The 25820-nt window shown below is 49.2% G+C and overlaps 1 protein-coding gene across 1 annotated transcript in view; it reads right to left on the bottom strand.

The window, feature by feature from the left end:
* The window catches only part of SMG1 (SMG1 nonsense mediated mRNA decay associated PI3K related kinase), an 87545-nt gene extending 74276 nt beyond the window's left edge, over nucleotides 1–13269 (bottom strand). Inside the window, exon 1 of the mRNA XM_048061409.2 lies at nucleotides 13132–13269. Coding sequence (XP_047917366.2) covers nucleotides 13132–13262 — 131 coding nt within the window. The 5' untranslated portion in view covers nucleotides 13263–13269. The remainder of the gene's footprint in view (nucleotides 1–13131) is intronic.
* Between the last annotated feature and the right edge of the window lie 12551 nt (nucleotides 13270–25820).

Genomic DNA, 25820 nt, shown 5'->3' with positions numbered 1-25820 from the left:
ACTCTATCTAAATCACTACAATTTCCAGCTTCTGCAACAGCAGCCTTACAAACCACAGCTTCCTCCAATACACGGCTTTGACTCATCCCCAGGCCAGGATGAAAAAAAGAGTAAGTGGTCTTGCACATAAAAACTCTACATTATTGATAGTCAACCTCAATTCTGGCTTTTTCCCCTATTTGGAGGTTTTGATTTGAGAACCCTCATAAAATTCTCTTAATTCAGCTTTTGCGTGTTTACAGAGAAAACTCCAAGGGTTTAATCAGAAAGAAACAGAAGGAAAACAGCAGATCTCATCATGCTATATTTACACGTTCTTTTAACTCCTTTTGGCAATTTACACCTAATTGATATTCCTCAGTCCCCACTAATTTTAATCTAAAAACATGTTATTCTGCAAAACTCTAAATTTTAAAGCTTTCTAGGCAGAAGTGACATCTTTGCTTATGTTTAGCAGAGCAAGACCTTGACCTAGTTGGGATCTCTGAGCACAACATAACATTAATTTTAATAATTCTCCTACAGAAGAGCTCAAGAGCCTGGAGACAGTGGGAGCCTCATCATTTGGAGCAGAGTGAGCTCTTAAACACAGCCTTTCCCTCCCTCCCTTTGTTTTTCTGGACTGTAGGCTATGCCACACTTTAGCCCCATTCCTTGCAGTACAGCTGTCCTCCTTGGGGTCGCAGCTCCTGGAGCTGATGCGCACGGCAGCTTGTAGTCCTTTAACCCCTAGGACCTTTAGCAAACATGACCGGCCTTTCATTCGGCTGCAAAGTAATCAGTAAGTGTCATAAATTTATTGTCATCTGTCGTCTAGGTTCCTCCAAATTCTTACTTGAGATATTAATTAGATTGTTTTCAGTCTGCAGTTTGTAATTACTTAATTCTCTCAGCTCCTTGAACTCGTTGTTCTTCAGTCTTACAGATACGGAGACCATTCAGAATGAATAAATTTAACCTTGAAGTAATCAGTGGTGCGCAAGGATAGTGCTTCATCATGGTGCTTTTTCTTGTTGTTTTCGCTTGCTGAATATAAAAACAGACAATGTTTTCCTCTCCCAGCTCATTCATTCAGATGTTTTTGTAAAACACTGACACTGGGAACTGCATTTATGCCATGTCTGATGTGCCCATTAGTAAAACACCTACTCTCCAGATAAATGGATTTCAGCTTCATGCGTGCAGACCCAGTCCACACACCCCATTAACGACCTGCTCACAAATCCATAAATCCTTTCACCAACACACGGTACCAGACAAGCTAAGCATTTAACCACGGAGAAGAAAACCCATGATAAGACAGAAGAGTGACACAGAAACGCAGCAGCACAAACCTCAGCTGGACAGGTTAATTGCTGTTTCAGCACAGGTACCGCTCTGAAATGCATGCAGTTTACATACATACACATACATTTCCACTCACACTATCTGGAGCAACATAATCAACTTTAAATCTGGAATACAAGTTGCAAAAACAAAACAAAATGAAAATCCCACATCTGTTTGAATGAAATGTCCTCTAAATTTTGAACTTCATATAATTAAAAATGACACTGCAGAGAATTACAAAGCAACCCATCGTTTCTAAGATCTACTGAAATCAGTCCTTCAGGGGTATATTTTTAATGCGTTTCCCTCCTCTTTTCATTTTCTTCTGCCTGTGAGTGTCAACTGCAGCATGGTGACTCCCTGAGGATAACCCAGGGCATGCCTCCTAGACCAGCACAGCTGGGTGCTGAACTTTGCTGACATGGCTACAGTCCGGTGTACGTAAACGCAGCCCGATGCACTTCAGGGAGATGCACATCACCACCTTAAAGCAGCTTCACATGTAACTCACTGATTTTTTTTCAATCAGTGAATAGAGAGCAATTTGCATAAGAGGCAGGATACATATAATTCCTCTTCGTTCCCCAAACCCTACTTCATTATAAATCACGTGCCTTAGTAAATATGTAAATTTAATGTATTTTTTTAAAATGCCTGAATTGATTAATTACATCATTTTATTTATATATTTAAATTATTTTAGCAGGGTTCAGCCGTTCATAATACCTGCTGAATATTTATAGGTCTGTATAGCACTAAGGTGATGATTTGGAGAATATCTGGCTCCTTATAGATTTCTGGATATGGGTTGGCTCTGATTTGTCTAGGGAGGGTAACGGAGTTACTGTCCTCACCTCAGAGCCCTCCTGTGGTCTTCTAGCCCAGTACCCAAATGACAGCATATCTATTCCTGAGTTACTGCAGGGCACAGACCAACATATTAATGTAAACCGGAGTTGCGGATTATGTTAATATGTCAGGCTGGGCACTGGAGTGGGGAAATAGGGCAGGGAGCTGGGAACTGCAGCCTCAGCTGCCATCTCTGTGAGAGCTGCAGAGCTCAGGGAAGGAGCAGGAACTCCCACCTTGAACGTGCAACTCTGTTATTTAATAGGCTGCCCTATTTATGTCTAATTTTTGCCTGCTCACTTGCATATGGATTGCAAAGGGTCTTTCCATGGTATTGAGTCCCTGTTGGGCTGAGTCGTGAGGATTTGTCTCTGGTATGTTCAAACCCACTGCTTACTGACCATCAGCCCAGCAGTGCCTGCTTTCCTAAATATCAGCTGCTGTAAACCCCAAATGATAACTTTACTTATGTCTTGGTTTTCTAAGTAACAGCCTACGCTTTCTTATGGGCCAAAGTGATTTAAGTGCACGCTGCCAGCGCAGTTAGGTTTCTCCAGCCAGCCCCTGCCAGGCTGTTGCTGCTTCCAGTGCAGCTGCCCCACTGCTCACTGGGGGTCAAAGCACCACAACTTTACAGATTTTTTACCCCACACACTGCCCTGAGCAGGGTGCAGCCTCTGCCTGCAGCATCAGGACGCTGACAGTCTTGGGAACTGGTGAAACCAACTAGCAGATCCTCGTCCCGCTGCGTACCCCATGCCCCAGCCCTGCTGCGTGCCTCCCTCTCTCCTACCCTGCAACATCAGCCTACAGAGTCATTCTGTTTCACTCTTTTACACCATCATCTTGGCACTTTCATTGGTTTGCTTCCCTGTTTTGCTTCATGTGGCATCCATGAAGGACCATCACACCTGCATTCTCTGCCCTGATCCTTGAGTCCGCAAGCTTCTCTGCTATTACCCCAGCAAGTTCAGTCCCTCTTGCTGTCTGGAAGCTTATCCCTTAACAACTTTTCCTGTTTTCACATGCTCCCAACACGAATGATTAGGAAATCCTTAGTGTCTCCAGTCCTACAGTTCTCCTACACCATGCAAACACGTATTCGTTCGTCTGCAATGGCTTCTTTACCAGAGATAGCAACGGCACAGGAGCTCAGCAGAACACAAGGTGACAACCTGTAGAGGGTTTTGTATTTGGATAGCCATGCCGAGTAGCCAGGGCAAGTCTCTGAATGCCTTCCACATGTAAGGTTTGTCCCAGCTTCAGAAATGGCCCCGCTGAAGCCACCCTTTTATAGCCCAGCCCTTCGAGTTGTGCTGTACCGGTTCAGAAGGTCTCAGCACAGACGGCCCCTTGTGGAGCCAGGCTGGGCAGTGCAGGTGAGAGGCCAAAAATTAAACAGCACTCCACGTTCTGAGCAGTGAGTTATGAAATACGCATCCCTAGTGGGGCGCTGGGAGTTGCTAAATGAGTTTTTGATAGTCTCCATAGCAATGGAAAAGCATGCTAAGATGAGAAACCACAGAGATGATGTATGCCAGAGATAGGTCTCCTTGACAACAACCGAGGCATGGGACCGAGAAGCTAAAGCTGGATCCTCCCGTCCTCCCCTGCCACGGTGACTCAGGACGCCGTACGGGGGCTACTCTAAATAAAAGCAACAAGCACCGAGACGAGAATAGATGGAACCGCTAACATCAGCGATGAAACCACCCATTTACACCGCTTGGAAATATGTGTGTGTCTGCATGTCAGTTCTTTTGCCTACCCAGAGATGCTGTGTGTTAACAAGCTGCAAAATCAAGTATACAAAAATTGCCACGCTTACTATAAGCCCTGCAATCATATGCATTCCTCCTGTTTATTTGCCTTATGAGACATTCCTTAATTACATGATCAAATGAGATTTTTCTATAGGAACCCTGCCTTGTTCAGCATGCTAGGCAGATGATGCCTACTGAATTGGTGAGTCAATATTTTGTCTTTTCCTTGTTGTTCAATAACTTGCCTCGGGCCTTCTTTATTTCATGCTATACAAACATATTCATGAAGACAGAATAAATTCCCCCCTGACAATTTCTGCAGCAGTTATTATAGCAGCAAGGTTAAACACTACCGAACTGCAATAATGCTAAAAATACTAGCTAAAAAATAAACTCCAACTACAAAGGCAAAAAAGCAGGAAGAAGCAAGCCAAAAATGTTCTACAGCTGTGCTGTTCCCCAGCTTGCATGCAGCACTCCAGCAACCAAATGATCCAGCTGTTCCTTTTGTTCCCATTTCCCTCCCCACTTCCCCAGATTTCAATAAGGTTTTATGGCACAGGCATGCCCAAATGTCCCGCTCACATCCCTTTGCCATGCCCTGCAGTCAGCAATGCCCTGCAAGGGACTAGGATACTTGGGGTGTGTGTCTGTGCGTTTAAAAACCGTAGTTAATAACTGATACCAAAACAAAAAAAAAGAGGTGCTGGGTTCTCAGTGGATGTTGGCACTGGGAACAGGTACTGCCATGCAAGCTTGGGGCTGTAATGTAAACACAAAGTGTCAGTCCCTGTTTGATTCTTCAAGCAGGTGCTGGGTATTGAGAAAAGTCCATGCCATGGTTTGTCACGTCAATGGCAAGGATAAATAAAGCACAGTGTTCTCAGGCAGGTGAAATATCGCATAGCACAACATTCTGTCACTTTTGTAATAAATAAAAATCATAGTTGGGTAGCTTGAAATTTTATTGAAATTAAATCATATTTAATTCCTCCAGCTTTCTTGTAATTAAAAGAAGTAATGGCCCTTTGATTGTTTAGGCAATTTAAAATTAATTCCATTGTTATATCCTACTTTGGTTATTAGCTGAAGACTGCAGATCCCACAGGGCAGCTGAGTAGCTCTCCCTCTCCCTCTCTCACCAGCTGACTATACCCTGCACGGAGGATTTCAGTATTCCCTGGAAACCAAGAAGAATCTCTGAATCTTTCTGTAGTAATGTCAGCAGATGGGTTTTTCACCTTTGTAACCAGCAGTCAGATGAAATTAAAAAAAAGTAAAATAAAAAAGAAAAGGGGAATCAGGTCAAAACCCGGGGCCCAATAATCTCTAGGCTAGAAGCAACTGGTTCCTAGGACAGGAGGCCTGCCGAGGAGCTGTACCTTCCTCCAGGCCAGCTGCTGCCTAACATTGGAAGGTAATTTTGGGCCACAGTTTGCCCCCATAAGGGGGAGAGGGCCACCAAGGTGCAGGGATGAATCCAGTGAGAGCTGGGCCTCATCCTACGGATGTAGTTGCTGGTGCAGTGCAGAGTGTAATCACGTTGACTTTGGGCTCATCCAATGCATCATCTTCTTGTAGTCAATGTTGTTAATCCCTGTTACCTTTCTAGGCATATTTTTCCATTTCTGCACACACACAGAGAAGTCGTTTTGTAATTAGCACAAGGCTGCAAGTGCTGCCCCTGCTCCTGGAGGAAGTTTCTCTTCCAGAGACCAAGGTGTCTCAGTGCCTTGGCTTTGGCCATGCTGGGCACCGCATGCAGACACTGATCTGCCAAATTAAAAAGAACAATGGCAAAATATGTCACCGGCCGCCAGCAAGACAGACTGCATCACATGAGGTGTCTGCCTGTGAAGCCAATTAAATGCACACCACTGGAAGAGAGTCTCAGAGTGCCTTCAGCATGAGAGCGAGTCCCAGAAAAGGCAGCGCATCTGAAAAATCAGCGAGGTTTTCCTCATGCCTTTCATCCAGGTGTGCAAAGCTGGCAGCCTTCACAAGCCTTGGAAGAGATTTTGTCCATGTTGTGTGAGGAATACCATTTGTCTCGTGGCAAGAAGTGCCTCGACGTAGGCTTCAGTTTGACCTCACTGTTCTCCACGCCGTGGTTTCACCTGCTGTTGTGCAGTGCAGCCACCTCTGGATCAGAGAGCAATAGCCTGAAATACAGCTCAGCTGCTCCCTGCAGCACAAGCAGGCAGGACACCTTTCCCTGCAGGGGGCTGCTCATGCCCTTTAGAAGTCACAAGTTCTTCCTGAGGCTAGAAAAATCCCATGAAGATCAACACGGCCCAAATAGCCTGGCACAGACGGGGTTCTATTTCAAGCAGACCTCGGTGATCATTGGGATCGCTAACACGAGCCCATAACTACCTTTTCTCTTCCCCTTGTTCTTCAGAGCTTTTTCTTTAAAAAATAAAAATAAAAAATAAAATATGAAAGGAGAACATTAATTATATCAACTACGAACTCAGATTAAAATGAAGTATTTGTGAGTATCCTAATCTCAGGCTTTGTAACTGATAGACATTCGTTCTGTACCAGATGTGACAAGTGTAACAGCAGGGTTAAATGCTACCAGGCTGTTATTAAACTACCAAATGAGAGAGGAAATCAGAACACAATTGGCACAAATGCTCTTAGGCTGCAGGCTGATCTTAGCCACAAGTGAAGACTGCCCCTTAGGATTACAGATTGTGATAAGGCAGGATGCACAGCTTTCCACCCAGCAGTAGGGCAAAGGAATTGCACAGTTTTTTTCTCAAAAGGAAAACCCCATCCCCAGAGGTCAGACAGTGAATTTGTCCCAGCAGCTCTATTCAATAGCACAGACACATCCTGTAGCTCTGACACAGGTACCTCGCTCTTCTGTATGATATCTCTATCAATTCCTCTGACATACAACATTTATTTTTACTCTAGGAAAAAAAGCAACAAACAGACAAAACAATAAAGTGCCACAGGAAAACCAGCTGAACTTCTTCATACTAGAGGGAACTCTGAACAAAACACATTCCTGGCTGCGCTCATTTTAAACAGCATCTGGATCCAAATTTTTCAAGTCATTCACATCTTCAGAAAAAGCCAAGCTAAAAGCCCTTGAACAAACATCCCCATCCAAAGTGTGCAGCTCCAAGTCTGAGGATCTGCCCCGTCACAGGGTGCAGGATTGAATAGCTTCCAGAGAGACGACGAGAAATGTTAAACGAAAAAAGAGTTGGAAAGCAAACGAGCATAAGTGAGCCAACATGCTGCCTGTCAAGTATAAAAGCAGTTTTCAAACTGGTGAAAGTTGAAAGTAAAGAATTAAATGCACATATTTAACAGACAACAACAACAGCACCCCTACCTGACATGAATTCAGTGCAGCAGTGGATGACCCTGGGCTCAACCAAGCTCTAAGGGGCTTCAGGTGGTAACTTTTGACAGATGATGATGATTTCTCCTTCTGCCCCCAAGAAAGCCAGCAGCAATGCACAAAATTGCTCCTCAAACCAGAAACGCCTGGTGCTGGCCAGCCCACTGACCATGTTCCTACTGAACTCCTCCAGTCCAGCATCCCTGCCATGTCCTTGTCCCCTTCCCTGAAGCTGTGCCAGCTCTGGCTGCAGGAGTGCTCCTGTGTTTGTGGCTCACAGCCTGCAGCTGAGCCCAGGGAGTGATGGATGTGGGCAGGACAGGCAGTGCAACCCATGCCAGGTGCCCCCGTCTCTGCTGGGTGGTTTTCAGGGCAAAATGCTGGCTGTGCTGAGAAAATTCAGGAATAATTAAGCAGAGAAGGATTTGAGGAAAGTAGGAAAGTTCTGAAGAAAATGGCTGTGTTATTATTTGGTCTATCTCTTCTAGAAACCTTCCCTGACCCGTTATGTTTGTGTGGGTGTAAAAGGCAAGTCCTCGTTTTCCACCTCCCTGGTACCTTGGGGTGGCAGGGATGAGAACCTCTGCAGGCTCCCTCTAACGGGAGGAGGATGAAATAATCAGATTTTGCCAAAGCTCACCTGCCTCCATCCACTGGAAGGCTGTAAATTCACATCCCCCTATGGACCCTTTGGGATGTGCCCATTTTGTACAAACACAATGCCAACATCCTGCAATGCACACATATGATCGGAGGAGAGCAGGAAAGGATCGTGAAGGGCATAGCACCGGGTTTCCCCTACGTGACATGCTGGCATGTAAAACGGGACAGCGGCCACAGGCAAAACAAAACCAGCAACTAAACCTTTACAAATTCCTTTCAGTTCTTCAGTGGAGTTGGGCAAATTTTGCCTGCACTACTGCTGTATGGTTCTTGTTGCTCTGCCCTCAGCCCAGCTCCTCGTCACCCTCCAGCTCAAGGGTGTCAGAGCTCAGCCCATTTTCCCCAATGTACAGGGAAAGCCAGGAAGCTAGGATGGTGCTGAGACACCCCATGGTGCCCCGTGGGACAGGATGTCCCACAGCCCCAGAAATACAAGCATCAGTGCTGCCAGGGCTTGGACACGAGCAGAAACATCCTCCACCTTCTTCCCACCCCTGCTATCCCATAGCCTGTGCCCAGAGGGGAAGCACAAGGGACTTCTGTTCACCTGTCATCCCACAGATGCTGTTACCTCCATGGGCACCTGCTCCCAGGACCCCTCGTCCTGCCCACCCCAGCACCCTCCGCTCCCTCAGAAGCGAGCAGGAAGGGGCTGCTATGCCATGCAGTTCTTGCTATCATCAGCAGATGGCCAAATATTACCACACATTCCTCACATTTACATCAAAAAGGCCACCTAACTGGGTACAAAACTCCTTTCCCTGCCAGAAGCGTTTATTTATAAAATGGCATATGTACACTTGGCATTTACTTTTCTATAAGCAATATTACAAAATGTGTGACGAATGTTAACACTCACTTCCTTTCTCACTCTTGGTGTGCTTGCCAAAGTAAAAAGCACTAAGCAAACAAGGAGTAGGATAAAGCTCTGCCCTCAAACACCTAAGTATTATTTCTTATTCCAAATGGATTTCAAAATCAAGAGAAAAGCCGAGGCCCAGGGCCGGCACCCATGTTCTCCCAGCTGGCAGGAGGTGGCAGAGCAAAGGCTCTGTCACACAGAGCTGAGAGGCAAGAGGCATTTGAATGCAGAAAGTGTTTCATTAAAAACGTGGAAAAGGCCCAGTGAGGGCTGGTTTTTTGAAATACATGGCCTGATCGCGTGTGCTGCTTTGAAGAAAAGCAAGCGAAGCGCCTACCACGCTGCTGCACCAGGGTGTAGGGGCTCCAGCTTGGTGCTTTAACATTGTGTGGTGTCTGAAAATAATCGATACGGGCACCGGCACCGATGTGACTAACAGGAGCAAAAAGCCAAGGAGCAACCTTTCCAGCATCACCTCGGGGCACGCCTGTGCAGACGGCTGGGCTGATTCAGCTGTGGCACGTGACGGGCAGGGGAAATGAGCAGCTGTAGCTCACAGAGCACCAGGAGCTCAGGTCCCACATTATCCGATGCTATGCCATCTTTGCAGGCAGAAATGCATGGCTGTGGCCTGGGCTCTGGGGCCGTTGGCCTGCCAGATTCACCTTTGCTGGGGCTGGACATGAAAAGCAGCACAGCACCTGCCTCTGCATCCCGCTGTCCACCTCGGTCACAGAGGACAAAGGGAGAAGAAACAGCTCCGTCACTCGAGCACACTTCGGGAGATTGATATTCCTGAAACGCTGAGCTTCCAGTAGCTCAGGAATTGCCATTTAATGTCTAAGTGATGAAGGATTACTCTAGAGTGCCAACTGTAAGCAGACTGACACGCCTCCCCCTTGGTGCAGCACTCTATTTCACTTCTCCTCAAGCTGCATGAGCTCTGTCCCAGCCAGCTGGGTAGTGATGGGGGCACAGGGAAGGCTTTTGGTGTCACCATCACCCGCAGGAAAGGCATGACTGCCCCACTGCCATGTCCCCACCTTGGTCCTGGATGATGTTTGTCAAGGCTGGTGGCCCATTACTCTTAGTTACATGGAGGAGGTGAGATGGCTTTCTGGAAGCACATAGGACCTAATCTGTGGACTGAGATGGCAAAGCAGGTAAAAAAGAAGGTAAAATTCATACTTGGGTTCTGCCTTTTGTGCTAAACCGTTAGGATTACGTATATGTCCACAGGGCTTTCATGGTGGGAGACAGTGCTCCCACCTCTCATCCCTGCCTGCTGCCCAGGAGGGACTTGGAGATGCTCCAGATGAGGAACTGGGCATAAGACACACAGTGAGACTGAACAGGGAGAGATCTTCAGAGATCACCTCCCTTGTGTAGGAACCTGATCCCTGGCCTGGATTTGAATGCTGCAGTCATGCTCTGAGACATGAGTGCTGCAACAGGAGCTTCCCAAGGCTCTTGGACTCCTCTGCCAGCAGCAGCTGGGATGTGCTCACAGCGGTACATCATCTTGGGCTCCTGCCATTTTGGAAACCTGTCCCTAAAAGTACTTTCTACCTACCGTAACTCATTTCAGGGTTTTCTAGCTTTAAAAGAAGTCTGTCATGGCATGGAGACTTAAAAGATTTTTTTCTTCAGCTTAATGTATTTATAAGGTTATCTGTGGCTCAGCAATCTGATTTAATCAATTTGGGCAGATATAATTTAGGTACCAAACTTTTCTATTTGAGAAAATAACTCCCTTTGTCTTCTGAGAGCCCTATTATGACTAAGAGCATCACCGACTTTACGACAAACATAATTCCACCCAGAGACACCAGCAATCTTGGTAGGCAGTTTGAGAAACATGCAATTCTATATATGTCAGAGAAAACAGATGATCTGAAAGTAAAATGGCTCACTAAAGAATAAACAGAGCATCCTGCCAATCTTTTGTGCTTCGTGTTTTCTTGGCTGCAGGTTGGGGACTTCCAGAGGAATATTTGGAGCCCGAGCCCTGTTTTGATGCCTGGCCCCAAGCAGGGAGGAAAGGGGTCTGCTGTGCTTAAGGGGTGAGCACGGGACAGGGGACACTTAGACCCAAGGAAGGTGGGATGGAGGCCGAAAAGCACATCCCCAGCCCTGCACACCTGCGAGATGCTAGATTTTCGGACGGCGACTGAATGGTGGAACCCGCAAGGTAATCTCCGCACATGTGCATTAATAACCGCCTGCTCCCGTGCTAATCACGCCAGCCACGAGGCGGCTGCTAAGCAACTAAACCCTGGCGAGGAGGCACTTCTGAGATAATTCTAAAAATAGGCTCTGGCAGGCGAGACAGCATGAGCACCCGAAGCGGTGACGTCAGGCTCCTTGCTGCCGCCCGCAGCCCGGGCAAGCACCTCCGGGCATCCCCAGGGACCGGCAGCAGGGACTGACAGCGGTCCCCGACACGGCCAGCAGCCTCTGACATGCTGCTTCTGAACATCCAGCCCCAGCCTGTGCCCAAAGGCGGGTGCAGCCCCACGGCAGCCTTTGGCGATGCTGCAGGGCACAGGGATACCCCTGCTGCATCCGTGCCTGGATGGGAAAGGCTGCCCTGAGCAAATCTGACGTTACAAGGAGCAATTGGATTAAACTGACAAAACCACGCAGATGACTGGAAACGAGAGATGACATCTGGGGCTTTGGCAGAACCTGTCCTGCCCTGCAGGGCTGTGGCGGGTAGGATGGTGCTGTGGCGGGAGCTGTGGGCAGGGAGGGCCGGTTCCTCGCAGGCGCTGGGCATCCTCCTCCTCCTCGCTACACCACCACAGGAACAGGAAAGTCCGGGCAGCCACCACCCACGCTTCAGGATGACTGCTGCTTTCAGCAACGCAGACGTTTCTCTCCTCCGAATACCACTTTCTGGTAAAACGGGGGCCTGAGGGAGCTGATAAGCAAAGCTTCTTGACAGCAGTAAGAGCCCCATGGTCAAAGGAGCGGAGGGAGATGAGCACCCCAACAAGCAGCAGGTCTTGTGCCACCCCCATGCAGACAGCCACAGACCAGTGCCTCCAGGAACCCCAGCAAGCACCTTTGTCGTGCTTTCTCCTGCTCCATCGCTTCTCCTGAGAGAACAAGGTGCGGAATTTGGCACCAGCCATTTGGCTGCCCGCTCTTCCCAACAACTCCCTCACCGAGCATAAAAACACACTCAAAAGTAGAAAGAGCAGTGCTAGAAACTTTCACACCCCTTGCAGAGGAAATGACCTCTGAGCTGTGGAAAGGGCCATAAATTTCTCAGCAAACATACTCCGGGCGTGGGTGTGCGTTCATCTCCCAAATACCAGCGTTGCCTCCAGTGGGAGCGAGAGCAAGCCCACCATTAACACACAGCGCTTGATCTCGGCGCCTCTTGTGCATCAACACTGCCAGTGAAACAAATACCAGGCTTTGATAAAATGAGTATGTGTCAACATACTTCTGACTCACGAGGTTTCAAAGGGAGAGTCGGGAGGATCCTGTTTCAGCGCTTTTTATCAGGCCATGACACAGACATCCAGGCTGGAAATCCTGCCGTGCCCTGGGCCTGCCTCGCTCAGAGCGACACTGAGATCTCAGCGCACTTGGAAGGAGATTTCCAAGTGAGAAGCCCTGTACCTATTCACTCCACATGCACCATCTCACAAAACCTCTCTACAAACCCAGAAGGAGGGCTCAGCCAAAATACAATGCCCATAAACATTTTACAGAAGGTTTCTCATCACCCATCCCTGTCACTGATGTGACAACATGACAAGTGTCACGCGTGGGGTGGCACCAGGATGCCCAGCTTGTAGCTGCTGCTGCCATGAATGTATTCACTGCTCCCCTTCATGGGTTACTCTGATTGCTTGGTAAAAAGCCGAGGGTTTGATACCCCCCAGCTGTGAAGTACAAAGAAAACCTTTCGAGAGATCTTGCACTGCAAATGCACTTGCCTGTTCTGGTCTGTATCTGGGTGATAAATGAAGCCCAGCACACTTGAAAGAGCTTCTTATTCTTTGAAAAGCAAACCAAACCCAATAATCCTTTGTACTTTCATTATACCATCCACTCAGTTTCTTTTGCTCTCCTTCCAGAAGCGCTTGTATCTCATGGACAGCCTGGCCTGGTTCCCTCGTGGGGTTGGTCGCACAGGGGCACCGGCACCTGGGAAGGAGAGGGGAGAGGAGGGCAAGAAAGGGGAGAAAATGGGACCTGGAGGGACAGCCTTAGAGCAAGGAAAAAAACAGCCTCTCTAGAACGCAGGCACGGCACCTACAGGCAGGTTTTTGCCCCGTCCCTCCTACCTGGAGGTGGAAGCACCGTGGAGCAGAAGTCCCAGGGCGGCCGGAGGGACCTCGCAGAGGTTCACTCCCCACCTGCAGTCAGCTGCTCTAGCAAAGGGTCTCCCCAGCACCTCTGCCAGCAGCACAAGCATCGTGGTTTCTTCTTTACAAATGCGAGTGATCTTTTCCGAGAGATATTGTGGAGCCCTTGAGGCCGCCTCTGAATGTCCTGCTCCCCACAAGACCTGAATTCAGCAGGCCGAGATCTGCTGGTGTCTGCTCCAAACTGCCTTTGCCTGCCACAGCCTTGACTCATCCCAGGCAGCCAAAGGGCTTCTGCTCTGCTGTCTTATCACCGCTTCAAGGAATACAGGAAGAGATTTGAGCTCTCTGGCCTTGGGATGTTTTGAAAAATGACTCAAGGGAGCAGTGAGTTTGGCAACTTTTCCCTGCATCTCTTGGTCGAAGGCATTTTTACCCTTTAACCATCAGGGCATGTTCAGGTTCTCAGTGAGTGGAAGGGAAGGAAGTACTCCTAGGACCAGTTCTCCAGGTGTTTGCCAATAAGAGGCATTAGGATGACCATAAACTTCTACTTGCCAGAGCTCCTCGGGCCACCTGTGCTCTCCTGGTGACTCCTCATACATGTGCACAGATCCCAGAGGCCCACCCCAGCCTACAGCTGTCCACAGCTCCCTGCAAACCCAAACCCAGCCACAAAAAGGACCTACCACCACTGCACCCCTCCAGCACAGTGGGAGGATGCTACAAAACCAGAAGCCTGTTGCTAGGCTTTATTTCCCCCCTAGGCTCCACCGTGAAGTCTCTTCAATAACATTTTTATGGCTCCATCAATCTTATTTAAACTTCAGTACAAATAAATTGCAGCACATTCACAGTCCCATCACGGTGCTCTGACTCACCCAGTCCCAGCAGACGTTGTATATTAAATTAATTTTGGAATGTATTCCAAAGAAATTGTTTCAGCTGGAGAACTCCCCATGCCGTTCATCAGGGCAAGGCAACACAGGATAGCTAATAGGAGGACTTTAATTAGCTGGTGATTAGCCTCATTAGGACTCAATTCGTTAATAATGTAAGTCACTCCCCTCTCCCTTGGCTCAGTAGAGGAGGGGGAAATAATTCTTACACTGATGTGGGAGAAAACGCAGCATGGGTTCAGGGCTTCCTTTCCTGCAAAGGCCATGGGTCCCTTGTTGGATGTGGGGCCAAACTGCATCCTGTTACACTGGGGGCAGCTCTAACACACCAGACAGACTTCATATTTACTTTGGCATTACTCAGAGCAGGGTTAAGCCCACAGAATAAAATGTTTACCAACTAGGTGGAAAAAATGTATTTTCCAGCTATTAATTTCTGCTTCAACCAGCACATGCAGCTTCACTTACGCCCGTGGGAAGCATATGAGACTGATGAGATCAGGGACAGAGGTAACCAGGCCACCTGCTGAACACAAAAATTTCTGTACAGCTGGTTCAGACCCACGTCTCTCATTAAAAATATTTGGGCTATTATTTTCCAGCTAGCTTTGGCCCTTGCAGACTACCACCCTGGTACAGCAGGCTGAAAGCTTGTTTGCTTGAGTTTTGTCTTTTGGTTCCATCCTTGAGATGTAAGTCAGGGTCCTGTGGAATGTAAAAGAAAATATATATTTTTTTAAAGGAAAATGTAACCTGAACCCAACATTTTGTCCTGTTTTGCTCTGACACAAGGGTGCAGTGTCAACCCCGGGACCACAGGTGGATGCCAGGGCACCTTCCTGCAGCGCTGGGTGAACGGGCTGCAGCACCACAGCGTGCAGGGAGAAGCCGAAGTGCCCAACATGCTTAGAAATAAGAAAAGTGTGATTAAACTGAATCACTATTTGACTGACTGGCTGACAAGATAATTAGCTGTCCCACACAGCTAATTAGCAAATTCCTGAGGCTGCAGTAACCAACAGACCTAAAGCATACCAAACTCCCTGCTAATTCAGCCTTGCTGCACGTCTCCTCTTCTGACGCAGCCTTATCTCCTGCGAGCGGAGCCTGTGTGTGAGCAGGAGACACCTGCCTGCTTAGCTGCCAGCTCTGTGGTTCCCAAGCAGGGGACATCAGCCCATCACTTTCTCCATGGGGAAATGCCTTCTCCCCGCACCCTGGGCTGTGCAGCTCTGCTGGGGGTGCAGGCACAGACAGCACCAGTGCTTCCACAGACCAGAAGCCAAGCTGTGCCCGGCAGCTTTCAGCTCTGCTCCCTTAAAGCCAAGCCCGTTTCCCAGCAGGAGACGGAGAGGTGCTGCAGAGACAAGGACTTCCCAGGCAAAAGGGCATTTCGACCAACCCTGACAAAGCTACTGAAATACATCTCAGTGCAGCGAGCCGAACTGTGCCCTGCCAGCGTGTTTCATCATGGTTTGCTATCTCTGGCCGTGCCCCCGGTACCGACCTGCACCTGTACTGCACAGCCCGCCAGCCGGCTCCAGCCACCGCCTGACCTTTGCTCGGCCGCGCTGTTTGACCTTGGAAAACAACTACAGGCACTGAGGCTTTCTGCTTTTCCCTCTACATCACATCATGCTGCTCGGCAAGGGCTGCTCAGCCGCATCCACCCCCTGCAGCTCTTCTGATAGCCCCTGGTCCCCGCTGGAGTGCAGGAGGCCGGGAGGAGAAGGCTTGTCCAGCCCTGCTGCTCTCCCCATGAGGCACCTCCATGCCCTGCAGGTGTCCCAAACGCATCCTGGGGCACCACTGGGAGAAGTCCCCGCTTCCCCACCCTGCCTCCAGGCCACAGGGTGCTGCGGCACAGCCCAGCCAGCCTCGGGCAGCTCCCGGCTCCCTCCCCTGCCCCATCTCTGCCCATCTCCCATCCCTGCGCAGGAGCAGGGCACTGCTTGCTTTGCAACTGGAAATAAAACCCAAGGTCTCTGGCTCCTGAAACCACACTTCAGTTAACCAACAGATTTTTTGGTGCCGAGTGTGGCCAGAATCAGCCCTGCTCCTGCCAGCAGCGCTGGAAAGCAGCGGGTTTGGGCAGCAGGCGCTGCGAGACGCTGCGAACGCCATGGCAGCTGACAACGTCTGCCCGTGATGACTCACCGCTGTTGATTTGGGCAGAGGCAAGAAAAACAGCCTGAAATGTGCCTGTTCGGCATTCATATCCTCAGCGATGGGATATTAGCTCTGAGCACGTCCCCGATCCCCCTCCCTCTTTCAGTTCAGCATCGCTGAAATTTGTTTTGCTGCATTGGAAAGGTGATATATTGACAGCCACGTATTTGGGGAATCAGTTTGTGTCACGGCCAGAGATGTCACATTCAAATGGATCACATCTACATCAACAAAATATCTGGCACTGTTCGACCTTCTTATCTCCCCAGGCAATTTTTCTTCCTTTCTTTTGTCCCCCGAAGCTGCTCAATTATTAGCTTTGTCACCATAGTGGTGACTGACGGAGCCAACGCTCCCGATGGCTTTTCAGGGCTGTTTTTGCAGGGCTGTTCTCCCCAAACAGGGGGACAAGGTATTTTGTCACAGCTGCCAGGCTAGACCCCGACCCCAGGGAGCTGCAGAGGGGACCGAACACCGCTGCCAGCACATCGTGGCCAGGGACGGGGTCAAACAGCACAAAGTGACCTCAGACATCTAACCACCATGCTGCAGCGTGGGCAGCAGCTCATCTCAAGCTGTCAGGTCACGTTTCTGGTGCTCAGCCTCAGCGTACTGAGTCCTCAAACATTATTTTTCAGACACTGATATTTTTCCCCTCCGAGAAGTAGCATCTCCTAAAACCATGGGTGTGAATGAGCCAGGGCTGCTCATCGCAGCTTGCCCTTTCTCAGCCTCACTGCTCACCAAGAAACCAGGAGCTGCTGCAGTGACCACGTGGCGTCACAGGGGCTTGTGCTCCTGGCTAGCCCTTTGTCCTCTTCTCCTCTCCCTTTCTATCCTCACTTCAACACGTACAGCAGTGCTGTGTGAGCACGAACAGCCTCCCCATGGGAAGGGTGCAATGCAACTATTCCAGCTTTAAGTACTAACAGGTTCAAAACAACCATCCAGGTGTACGCATCAAAAAGTATGGATGGAGGGAGTTTTTCAAGGGGCAATGACTTCAGCTATGCCTGGAGAGTCCTGGCCATCATCCTGCAAGTCCGCATCAGCAGCCATGCTCGTGTTCTGCCCAAGAAGTACTTGCAAGGTTAATGTTTCTTATAAAAGACTTATTTTTGCAATTATAAAATTGAAAACCTTAATGATCCTTATATTTGAGCAAAACTGGCCACGGATGAGCCACAGCCATAAAACCTTACTTGCAGGGAAAACCAGCCTGCCCATCCAAATGACCATTTATCTTGTTATTACACACATCCCTATTCATTTATATTTTTTTCAATGATTTCCATTTTCTTTTCCCTTTTCAAAAGCAAAGAACCACAGAGGAGCTATCTGCAACCACATGAATGAAGAAGAAAGGCTGCTGCACCACCGAGCACCCTCTGCAGCTGTAAAAGCATACATAACCTGTTCTCTTTGACAGAAATGGAGCTGGTGGGGCTCCTGGTTATCGACAGAAGGGAGGATGCAGAGCAGGATGTGTGAAGGCTCTGGTGATCACTGGGGGGGGGCAATAAAATTCATTTCTGAAGTCTGTTGTACTTAGTGGTAGCATTTGCCATTCAGCCCTGGGCAGCACACACAGAGCAGCCAGCACAAGTACCACGCAGCGCTCACTTCTTGGTTGGAAACTCCATTTACAAACCCAGGGGAAAATGCTTGTTACACGGTGCCAGATGTGCCGCCACACCAAACAGGAGTTTCCATCATCCAGTAAGTAATTCCCAGTTTTACACAAAGTCTTTATCCACGTTGGGGTGAAACACCAGGATAGGGACTTGGTGAAGCGTTTTGCTCGGAAGGAAGGGGACGCTGGTGGTCCCACACAACAGCACGTTTGCTTGGAGGCACAGCCAGGGCTGTGTGGAGCCCCCACAGAGCATTTTGGTGAGCCCCCCAGCCAGCGCTGGGCCTGGGGCAGGGTCTCTGCCCCCAGGGTCACTTCACACGGTAAAGAGAATAACACATGGCCATGGGGATAACGGGCAAAACACGCCAAACACAGCAAGGCGGCGCACAAGCAGCAGTCTCCCAGCCAACACAAGTAGCTGCAGGACTCCTGTGTATCTCCTCCACGCCTCACCTGATTTGCATAGCCAAAAGATGGCAGCACTTTCTCACATATGTGCCGCCGCAACGCTCCCTCTCCCCTAAAAATGCACATACATGTGTACAGCTCCAGACCAACCCAGCGGCCGCCACGTCCACCCATCTCACCTACTGATGGCCACAGGGCTGGGTGGGCTGCGAGGGGCAGCGACGAGGCTGGTGTTACCCACGGCCACTGGTGGCAGAGCCAGCGGTAACGATGGCACGGGCACGTGGGCGTCCGCACTGGCACCCCGCGGGCACGGGGCTGCCCAGCCAGGCAGCTGCAGGAAAGGACTCGCTCTTGGTCTTCTGAGTGCTATATGACCTTTTTACTATTATTTTTTAAAAAGGGAAAAAATTCAAACGTTAACAGGATTTGCCCTCAGCCTGATTTGACATTCAGGAGATGTTGCATCCTCTGCCACGCTGCGTGGTGCGGCTCCCAGCACAGCCTCTGGGTTAGGTGCAGTGGCAGACAGAGAAAATGCTCAGCTTTGATTTTCCCCTTTCCCAAGGTGGCAAATCCACCCCAAGTTGTGAATGCAATTAATTCCACTTGCCTTGCCCCTGCCCCTCCTCCTAACCTGCATCCATTTCTCCTGTCAATCTGCTTCACTCATTTGCTGAGCATTTCCCAGCCGGCCCCTGCAAACCCCCTGTTACCCGCATGGCTCTGCCAGGTGACTGCCAGTGCCCAGGACCAGAGCAACGCCTTCCTCAGTCAAACAGCCCCCTGGCACCAGTGGGAAATTTGGGGAGAGAAGCACCTGGGACAAATTAATTAGTGACATCACTAATTAGGAGCAGCAAGGGGTTTCCATCCACAAATACCGCTGTGTTGTGGCCACCTTACCTGGCACCAAGGGAAGTGCTGCCTTGGGGCTTTTGGCTTAAAGAAGGTGCCTCAGACATTTTCATCAGAGTGAAAACTTGTCACATGCCAGCTGCTCCTTACACCCAGCTCCAGTTTTGGTTTTCTGCTCTGTGAGGGTGTCACAGCTTGAACTGCTACTCTCTGGCTTACATACATACAAGTGTACATATGCACATGGGGAAAGACAGGCTGAAAGCACAGATTTTCTTTACAAAATCAGGAACCTGGGGTTGGGACTAAGTGTAAATCAAAGGGGGCAGAACATCCTGAGCCTACTATGTGTAGTATTTTCTCCTTGATTCCTCACAGATGAGCTGAATTTCCATGACAGCACTCCCCAGGCCAGGCAAGGCATGGGCAGCGAGCAGGACTGCCGCACAGTCACTGGTAATCCTTTCCCCTCCTTGCTCTCCGCATTTTCCATGCTGGCTGAGCTGCCCAAGCTGCTGGACACTAAGCTCCCAGCAGTGACCAGGCTGGGGTGGATGCTGCCTTGCCCAGAGGAGCAGCAAAGCCAACGAGAGCCCAGCACTGCTCTGCCAAACCCGGCTGACAGCTCAGCAGCATTGCTAGGGGACAGGCAGCAACAAACATTACAGCAACCTGCACGGGAAACATGATCCATACTGTGTCCCTTGCAAAATGAAAGTGCAATGTCTCCCAGCCTCACTCGTAGGGGCAGGCATTTCGTTTTGGTCCTGGCGGTGCTCGGGGATGCATTGCTCACACAAACCAGGCAGCTGAGCTGCTTGCTTAACAAAAAGCTGCAGGGAAGCAATTTTGCTCCAACCTCCACCCCAGCACCTGCAGGTGATGGGCACCACACCCTGGATTTTGGGGATGTGTTAGCAGTTTTTGTGTTGCATCTGAAATACATGTTCAGAGCATAAGTTTGTGACTCCTGCCGTGGCTGCAAGGGCGTTAATCCCCAAAAGGGCCAAGGCAGACCTCTGGGATAAACATGGGTTCCCCAGGAACCCAGCCTTCTGGGGAGGCAGAAAGCCCCAGCAGGGAAAATTGTTATCCTCTGCCGCAATTTATAACCTTCGAGAACAGGCAGAGGCCAGCAGCAGTCATGGCTTAATAGCAGTGATTTCAGGCTTTGTTTTCAAACTGCTTATTTAGTATCATGTTAGGATGCAGATAGGAGCCTTTCTCAGTCTGGCACTATTTGACACCCTGGATATTTCCAGGGAAGTCAGTGGAGGGGCACAAAGTAAATCAGTGCAGAATTGGGCTCCATGAAAAAAAACTGTCCTTAGTGGAGAACCCAGTTCCCAAAATCAGCTAGCGGAGACAAACCACTTAACTAAAATAAATCATTGCAAAGGCAATTCAGAGAACAAGAGAGAAAATTGCTTTTGTTCTCCAGTCACAAACTGCAGACTGACAATCACACCGGGTACTTCCATGCTTACTCGCTGGCTGGCCCTTTCCCAGCTATAGGGTCTTGTTTACACCTAGTCTTGCAGTCCTCACAGAGCAGAAAGAGGCCACTGGGCCAGATTCAGGTCACATAACGGTTTGGGTGATGGCAAAGGAATAGGAAAATAGGTGGCCAGAGATGCTGCAAGTATGACCCCACTCTTCCAGGGTTACCTTCCTGGCCTGACTGCGGTGCTGGTCTGACTGCCCCATTGCTGCCCATAAAGATCATATATTACTGGTGATGACAAGACTCAGGCTGGAGGCAGCCTCATTTCAGCAGTGGGAGCCATGATTCATTTCCTGTGGCCTATAGCTTGCGCGACATATGGCAATGTTTTTTTAAAACCCTGGGATGGAGACAAGGAGTGACAGCATGCGCTCAAGGAGGGTGCACGACCACGTCCATCTGACAGCAAAGCTGGCACATGGCTGCTGATGGGCTTCTGCCTCCCTCCCTGCCCTGAGGAAACACGTGGACCCCATGAGAGCCACCTCCGATGCTCTCCATCCTGGCATCCCAACCTTCTGCCTCACCCAGGTGACAATGGAGCTGTGCTGCAAGTGCTGGCTTGGGTTTGATTTTGTGTTTTTAACAGTGAGTCCAAGCAAGAAAACACTCATGGCAAACCGTGTATCTTTTGGTGAACTCAAGGAGGTTAGGTTCTACCTTGAAAAAAGTATTTGGGGTGCTTCTTGTCCTGTCCTGGGGGATCTCACTTCTCCTGAGATGCCGAAAGGTGGATTTAACCACCCTGTGGAGTGGATTTTATCTCCATACAGGACCACTGCCTGGACAAATCTGATGTGACTAGAACCTCTTGGGAATCCAGACTAAATCATTTAAAGAAACTTGGGAAAAAAAAAAAAAAGGGTAGCCAGAAGTACAGAGTGCAAGCTCTAATAGATTCAATAAGTCATCGGTGACAGCTGAAACTAACTTAACAGTGCAGTTGTGGAAGTGGTACTTAATTAACATTCTCATGGGTTCCTGCTCTGAGCATCCAGAACTCCATTCAAAAAGTGGCTGGAGGAAATCGTGTTGATGCTAGGGATGCAAGTATTAAGCATGTTGCATCTAAAAGTGCCCATAAAAAAATTTCAAAATAATAAATAAATAAATAAAAGAAGCAATCTATCCTTCAAAAAATCCCTTACATAGATACCAATTTAGTTGCAATGGGGCGCAGCCATTTAGCATATGCCATTAATTGTGTAGGCTCCGTCACTGAGTGGAGACATAGCCACTGCCGGAAAATTCAGATATATTCCCCAAATGGCATATTAATAATGAGATCTTTCATAGGAGGATCCATGACTCATTTGAGAAGAAAAATGGGTCATTCACTGCACTGAGCCATCTGAAGAAAACGGCAGCTTTTTTGGGAGGGAGTTGTTCAGTTTCAACCAGAAAATGGAGAAGGCAAAGGGGGAGAGGACGGGTGGCTGGTGCTGCTGGATGACATTAGCAGTGTTTCCATTTTAGAGTTAAAATCCCCACCCTGAGAGGCATTTCATGCCTTGTAGGGCTGGATGCTAAAAAAATAAAATAAAATCAGGAATGGAAGAAACTGTGAGTGTCACTCAGCATCACTTCGCCCTGCCTCACCCAAAGCCACAAGCTGCCCCATCTTTCCCAAAGTCCCGTCCTGGTGGCCCCTGGGGTGGAAGGCACCATGTGCACAGGGATGCTTTGGATGCCTGCAGGTCCTCAGCTACCTTCCCAGGTAGCTGAGGTTCCCAGGTTTCTGGAATAACGTGCAATAGAGGAAGAGTTAATGGTAGATGCTGAATACACGCAAAAATGTCAAATCAGAGCGAGCCCTTTCGGTGTCCTGCCTGTGTTTCTGCCTGCACTCACTCAAGCAGGAGCTGCTCCCTGCTCCTGTGTGATGCTGCTTGCATGCATGTGGGGCCCAGGGTGATAAATAATACAGAAATCCTCATCGGCACAAGTATGTAGGGGAGATTGGATGGGTTACATGCAAAATGACAGCCAGCTCCCCCGCACAGCTACAGCACAGCCTTTGTGAGGAGTTAACGCATGATAACAGGGCAGGTTACAAAGCTGGCGTTTAAGATTTCATTATAGCCATAAATCTTACTGCTACTATAGAATTGTAATCGCTTTCACAACCCAGCTAAATCCAGGGTAACTTTCCGTATTAGATGAATGCATTCATCATTCCCATTCAGCAGTTACTTGGGCCCATGACTTTCTGTGATGCTTTGGAGATTAACAAAGACCACAACCCCTTCCTGAGGGCATTTGCCCTCTGCCCTGATGACAAGACTCACATTTCTTTGCTTTATCCTTCCCTTCTGCTGTTGCCTTCCCCTCCCTCTGCCCTCAAATTCAGATCCATGGGTCCAGCCAGAGGGAGGAGGCGATGGGGAAAGGATGCCCCTGTGCTGCAGGCAGGGTGTTCCCTCCTCAGGCAGACACAAAACAACCTCTGTCTGTAGACCTGCTGCAGTGTCCTACCTCCCAATTTAATTATCTCAACAAGATAAAAGAGGAATTAATGGCAAGTGGATTTTCTCGGTTAAACAAGTACTTGACAACCAACACCGAGCTCTTAAACTGCCACTGGACTGTGGATAAATTGATTCTCATGAACCAATGGCCACTGAGTCTAAACAGCATCCAAATCAAATTAATTTCCTCTTCAGGATAAAAACACCTTCCCTATCCCCTTCAACAGCCACATCTGAACATTGGAGCTGGTCCTGCAGCAACTTTTTCCCCTGGTGCTCCACAGCTTTGCACCACCAAGTGAAAATCAGTGAACATTTAATCCAGGCTGGCTCTTTCCCAGACCACAAAGCCTTCAGGCACTCTGGAAGCTGAAGTTGGTGGTTATTTCCCCTGAGAAATAACCCTCCAGCCCCTAGCTCCTGTCCCCATCACACAGGTGATGGTTATCCACCAACCTGCCTCCTGGTTAAGCCTCCCCACCTTCCTACCCTGCAGCACGCCCAGACCTCTGAGTGCACAAAGATGAGGATATTTTATTGCAGTCCTCTCCATGCTAACAGAATGCAAAAAAGAAATCTCTTCCTGCAAACCCTTTCCTTTCCTTAGCAAGGTCTCCAGCAACTTGGATTTACTGTTATCCCAAGCAACTTCACGATACAACGAGCAGACTTCAGACAGGATGAGCAGAGTAAACCCACCCTGATCGTGGGGTTGTGTTACCCGGTCTGGGCAGGGGGATGTGGATGTAACACACGTCACACCCCAGCAAAGTTTCCATTTGGAAATGTGCTCTGTAGCCGTACCAGTCACTCGTGCACAGCCCTGACAAGTGCCGGTACATCGGCACCCTGACAGGCAGCTCCACAAACACCGCAATCAACAGCCGAGAATAATTTTCAAGAAATACAAATGAGCAAATATCCGGTTGCCGTGGCAACCCCAAGAGCCGGACGGTATTTTAACAGATGACAAAACACAGCTCCGGTTAGCCAGTGCAGCAGGAGCTCTGCATGCACAGCCCCCTCTGAGGACACCACCCAAAGGAGCCCGAGGAGCGTCACCTCCTCCTGCTGAGAGCAGCCCCGGCCAAGGTGGTGGCACAGCGGACACAAAGCAGCAGGGTGGCTGCAGCAGCATCCTCTTTAAGCAGCTCCGGTGAGTTCACTGTGCTGGTGCCAGCTGTGACTCCCTTCTCTACCACATCACCTGCCTTCTGGCACAGTGACCGTCAAGGATGACCGGCTTTACCAGCAGGAACCAATTACTCCCTCATTAGATCTGATCAACAGCACCTTGATGATTTGCAACCGGGAATGGAAGTTTCCAGCCCAGGTGCCAAGTCCCTGCCAAGCGAAAGCATTTAGTAAAAGAGCTGGTCACCCTGTCTACACCACACCAAAAAGGGCTGCAAACCCAGGGGCCGGTGCTCTTCATCATGCCAGATTCCACTGGAAGCCCATGCCTTCCCTGTTACCCCCCGGTGCGGGCAAAAACTGCCACGACACAGAAGGGAAGCCCCCAATACACCAAAGTCTGTCTCCTGCTCAGGGGCCACATCCTACTCAATGCCTTCTTGTAAATGGCTCCAGAACATGGCCGCACCCCTGTCCTGGGGCAGCAGCAGTCTGAAGGGCTTTAAAAAATGCGCTTGCCTTCTCAGAACCCTGAGCTTGGCTTATCAACCTCGCACATAAGTGCTAAACGCTTGTGTGATGCACAGACCAAAGACAAACCGGACTCTGGGCAGGTTTTATGCATAATCCCAGGTTTTCAAAATGTAATGGCATTGGCAAAGGGTGGTGCAGGCTGCTCGCAGCTGTACAAACCAAATGCACTGAGCCCAGCCCCTGCCCCCTGCCGCCCTCCCCGCATCACAGCACCCATGAGCTGTTTTGGTGGCTCAGAGGCTGGAGCTTGTCCTTACAGCTTCCTCTCCTGGACATCCAGCAGTGAATTTCAAGAAATAAAAATAAAATAATGATAGGAAAAAGAGAATTAAAAGGCAGTTGGTCCAGGCAGTCCCATGCATCCTGCCTGTCATGCCAGAGCTGGGGACAACATCATCTCTACAGACCAAGAAATGGGGTACAGGAGGGCAAAGACATTTGTCACCAATAGGTGATTATTTTGTTTGCTCCCAGTGTATGCAACTGGCTTATCCTGAGTTTCATGTGTTACAGAGGAAGATATTCAGCTCCTAAAAATCTCAGAGAGGTAACAGGAGCCTCCTGCATACACTGCTTGCAAGTGGAGGAGCGTGGGGGAGTCCCCTGCCTCCAGCCTCCCAGTGCCTGCAGCCAGCAACGCAGAGACAGCCAAGGCAAGAGGGCAGCTGGGGATCACGGGCAGGGGCACAGAAAAATAAATAAATAAATAAATGTTCAGCCTGAGGAGCTGCAGCTCCTCCTGGCCAGGAAAGCACCAAGGGCACGGGCACATCTCATCCTCCACCAAGTAGACCCCATGGATCCAGGAGTCCATCTGGGAGATGAAAACTCCCTTTTTTGTTTCACGAGTTGGATTTGACTGCTGTGAAACAGAAGACACCAGCAATGGAAGAGGTGTGGTTTCTTATTAAAGTAAGGATCCTGGAGCCTGGGGAGAAAGCAGGGGAGGTTTGCAAAACAAAGCCCTTATTAACTCTGGCCCCAACTTTCTGGTCATGCAAGTTCACTTCTTTTTACCTGGAAATGAAGACATTGATTGGAGCTGACAGCTTCCATAG

The sequence above is a fragment of the Anser cygnoides genome, chromosome 15 (genome assembly GCF_040182565.1).
Source record: "Anser cygnoides isolate HZ-2024a breed goose chromosome 15, Taihu_goose_T2T_genome, whole genome shotgun sequence".
Classification (NCBI taxonomy): domain Eukaryota; kingdom Metazoa; phylum Chordata; class Aves; order Anseriformes; family Anatidae; genus Anser; species Anser cygnoides.
Note: the sequence above shows the minus strand (reverse complement) of the source record. Positions and strands in the feature narration are given on the sequence as shown.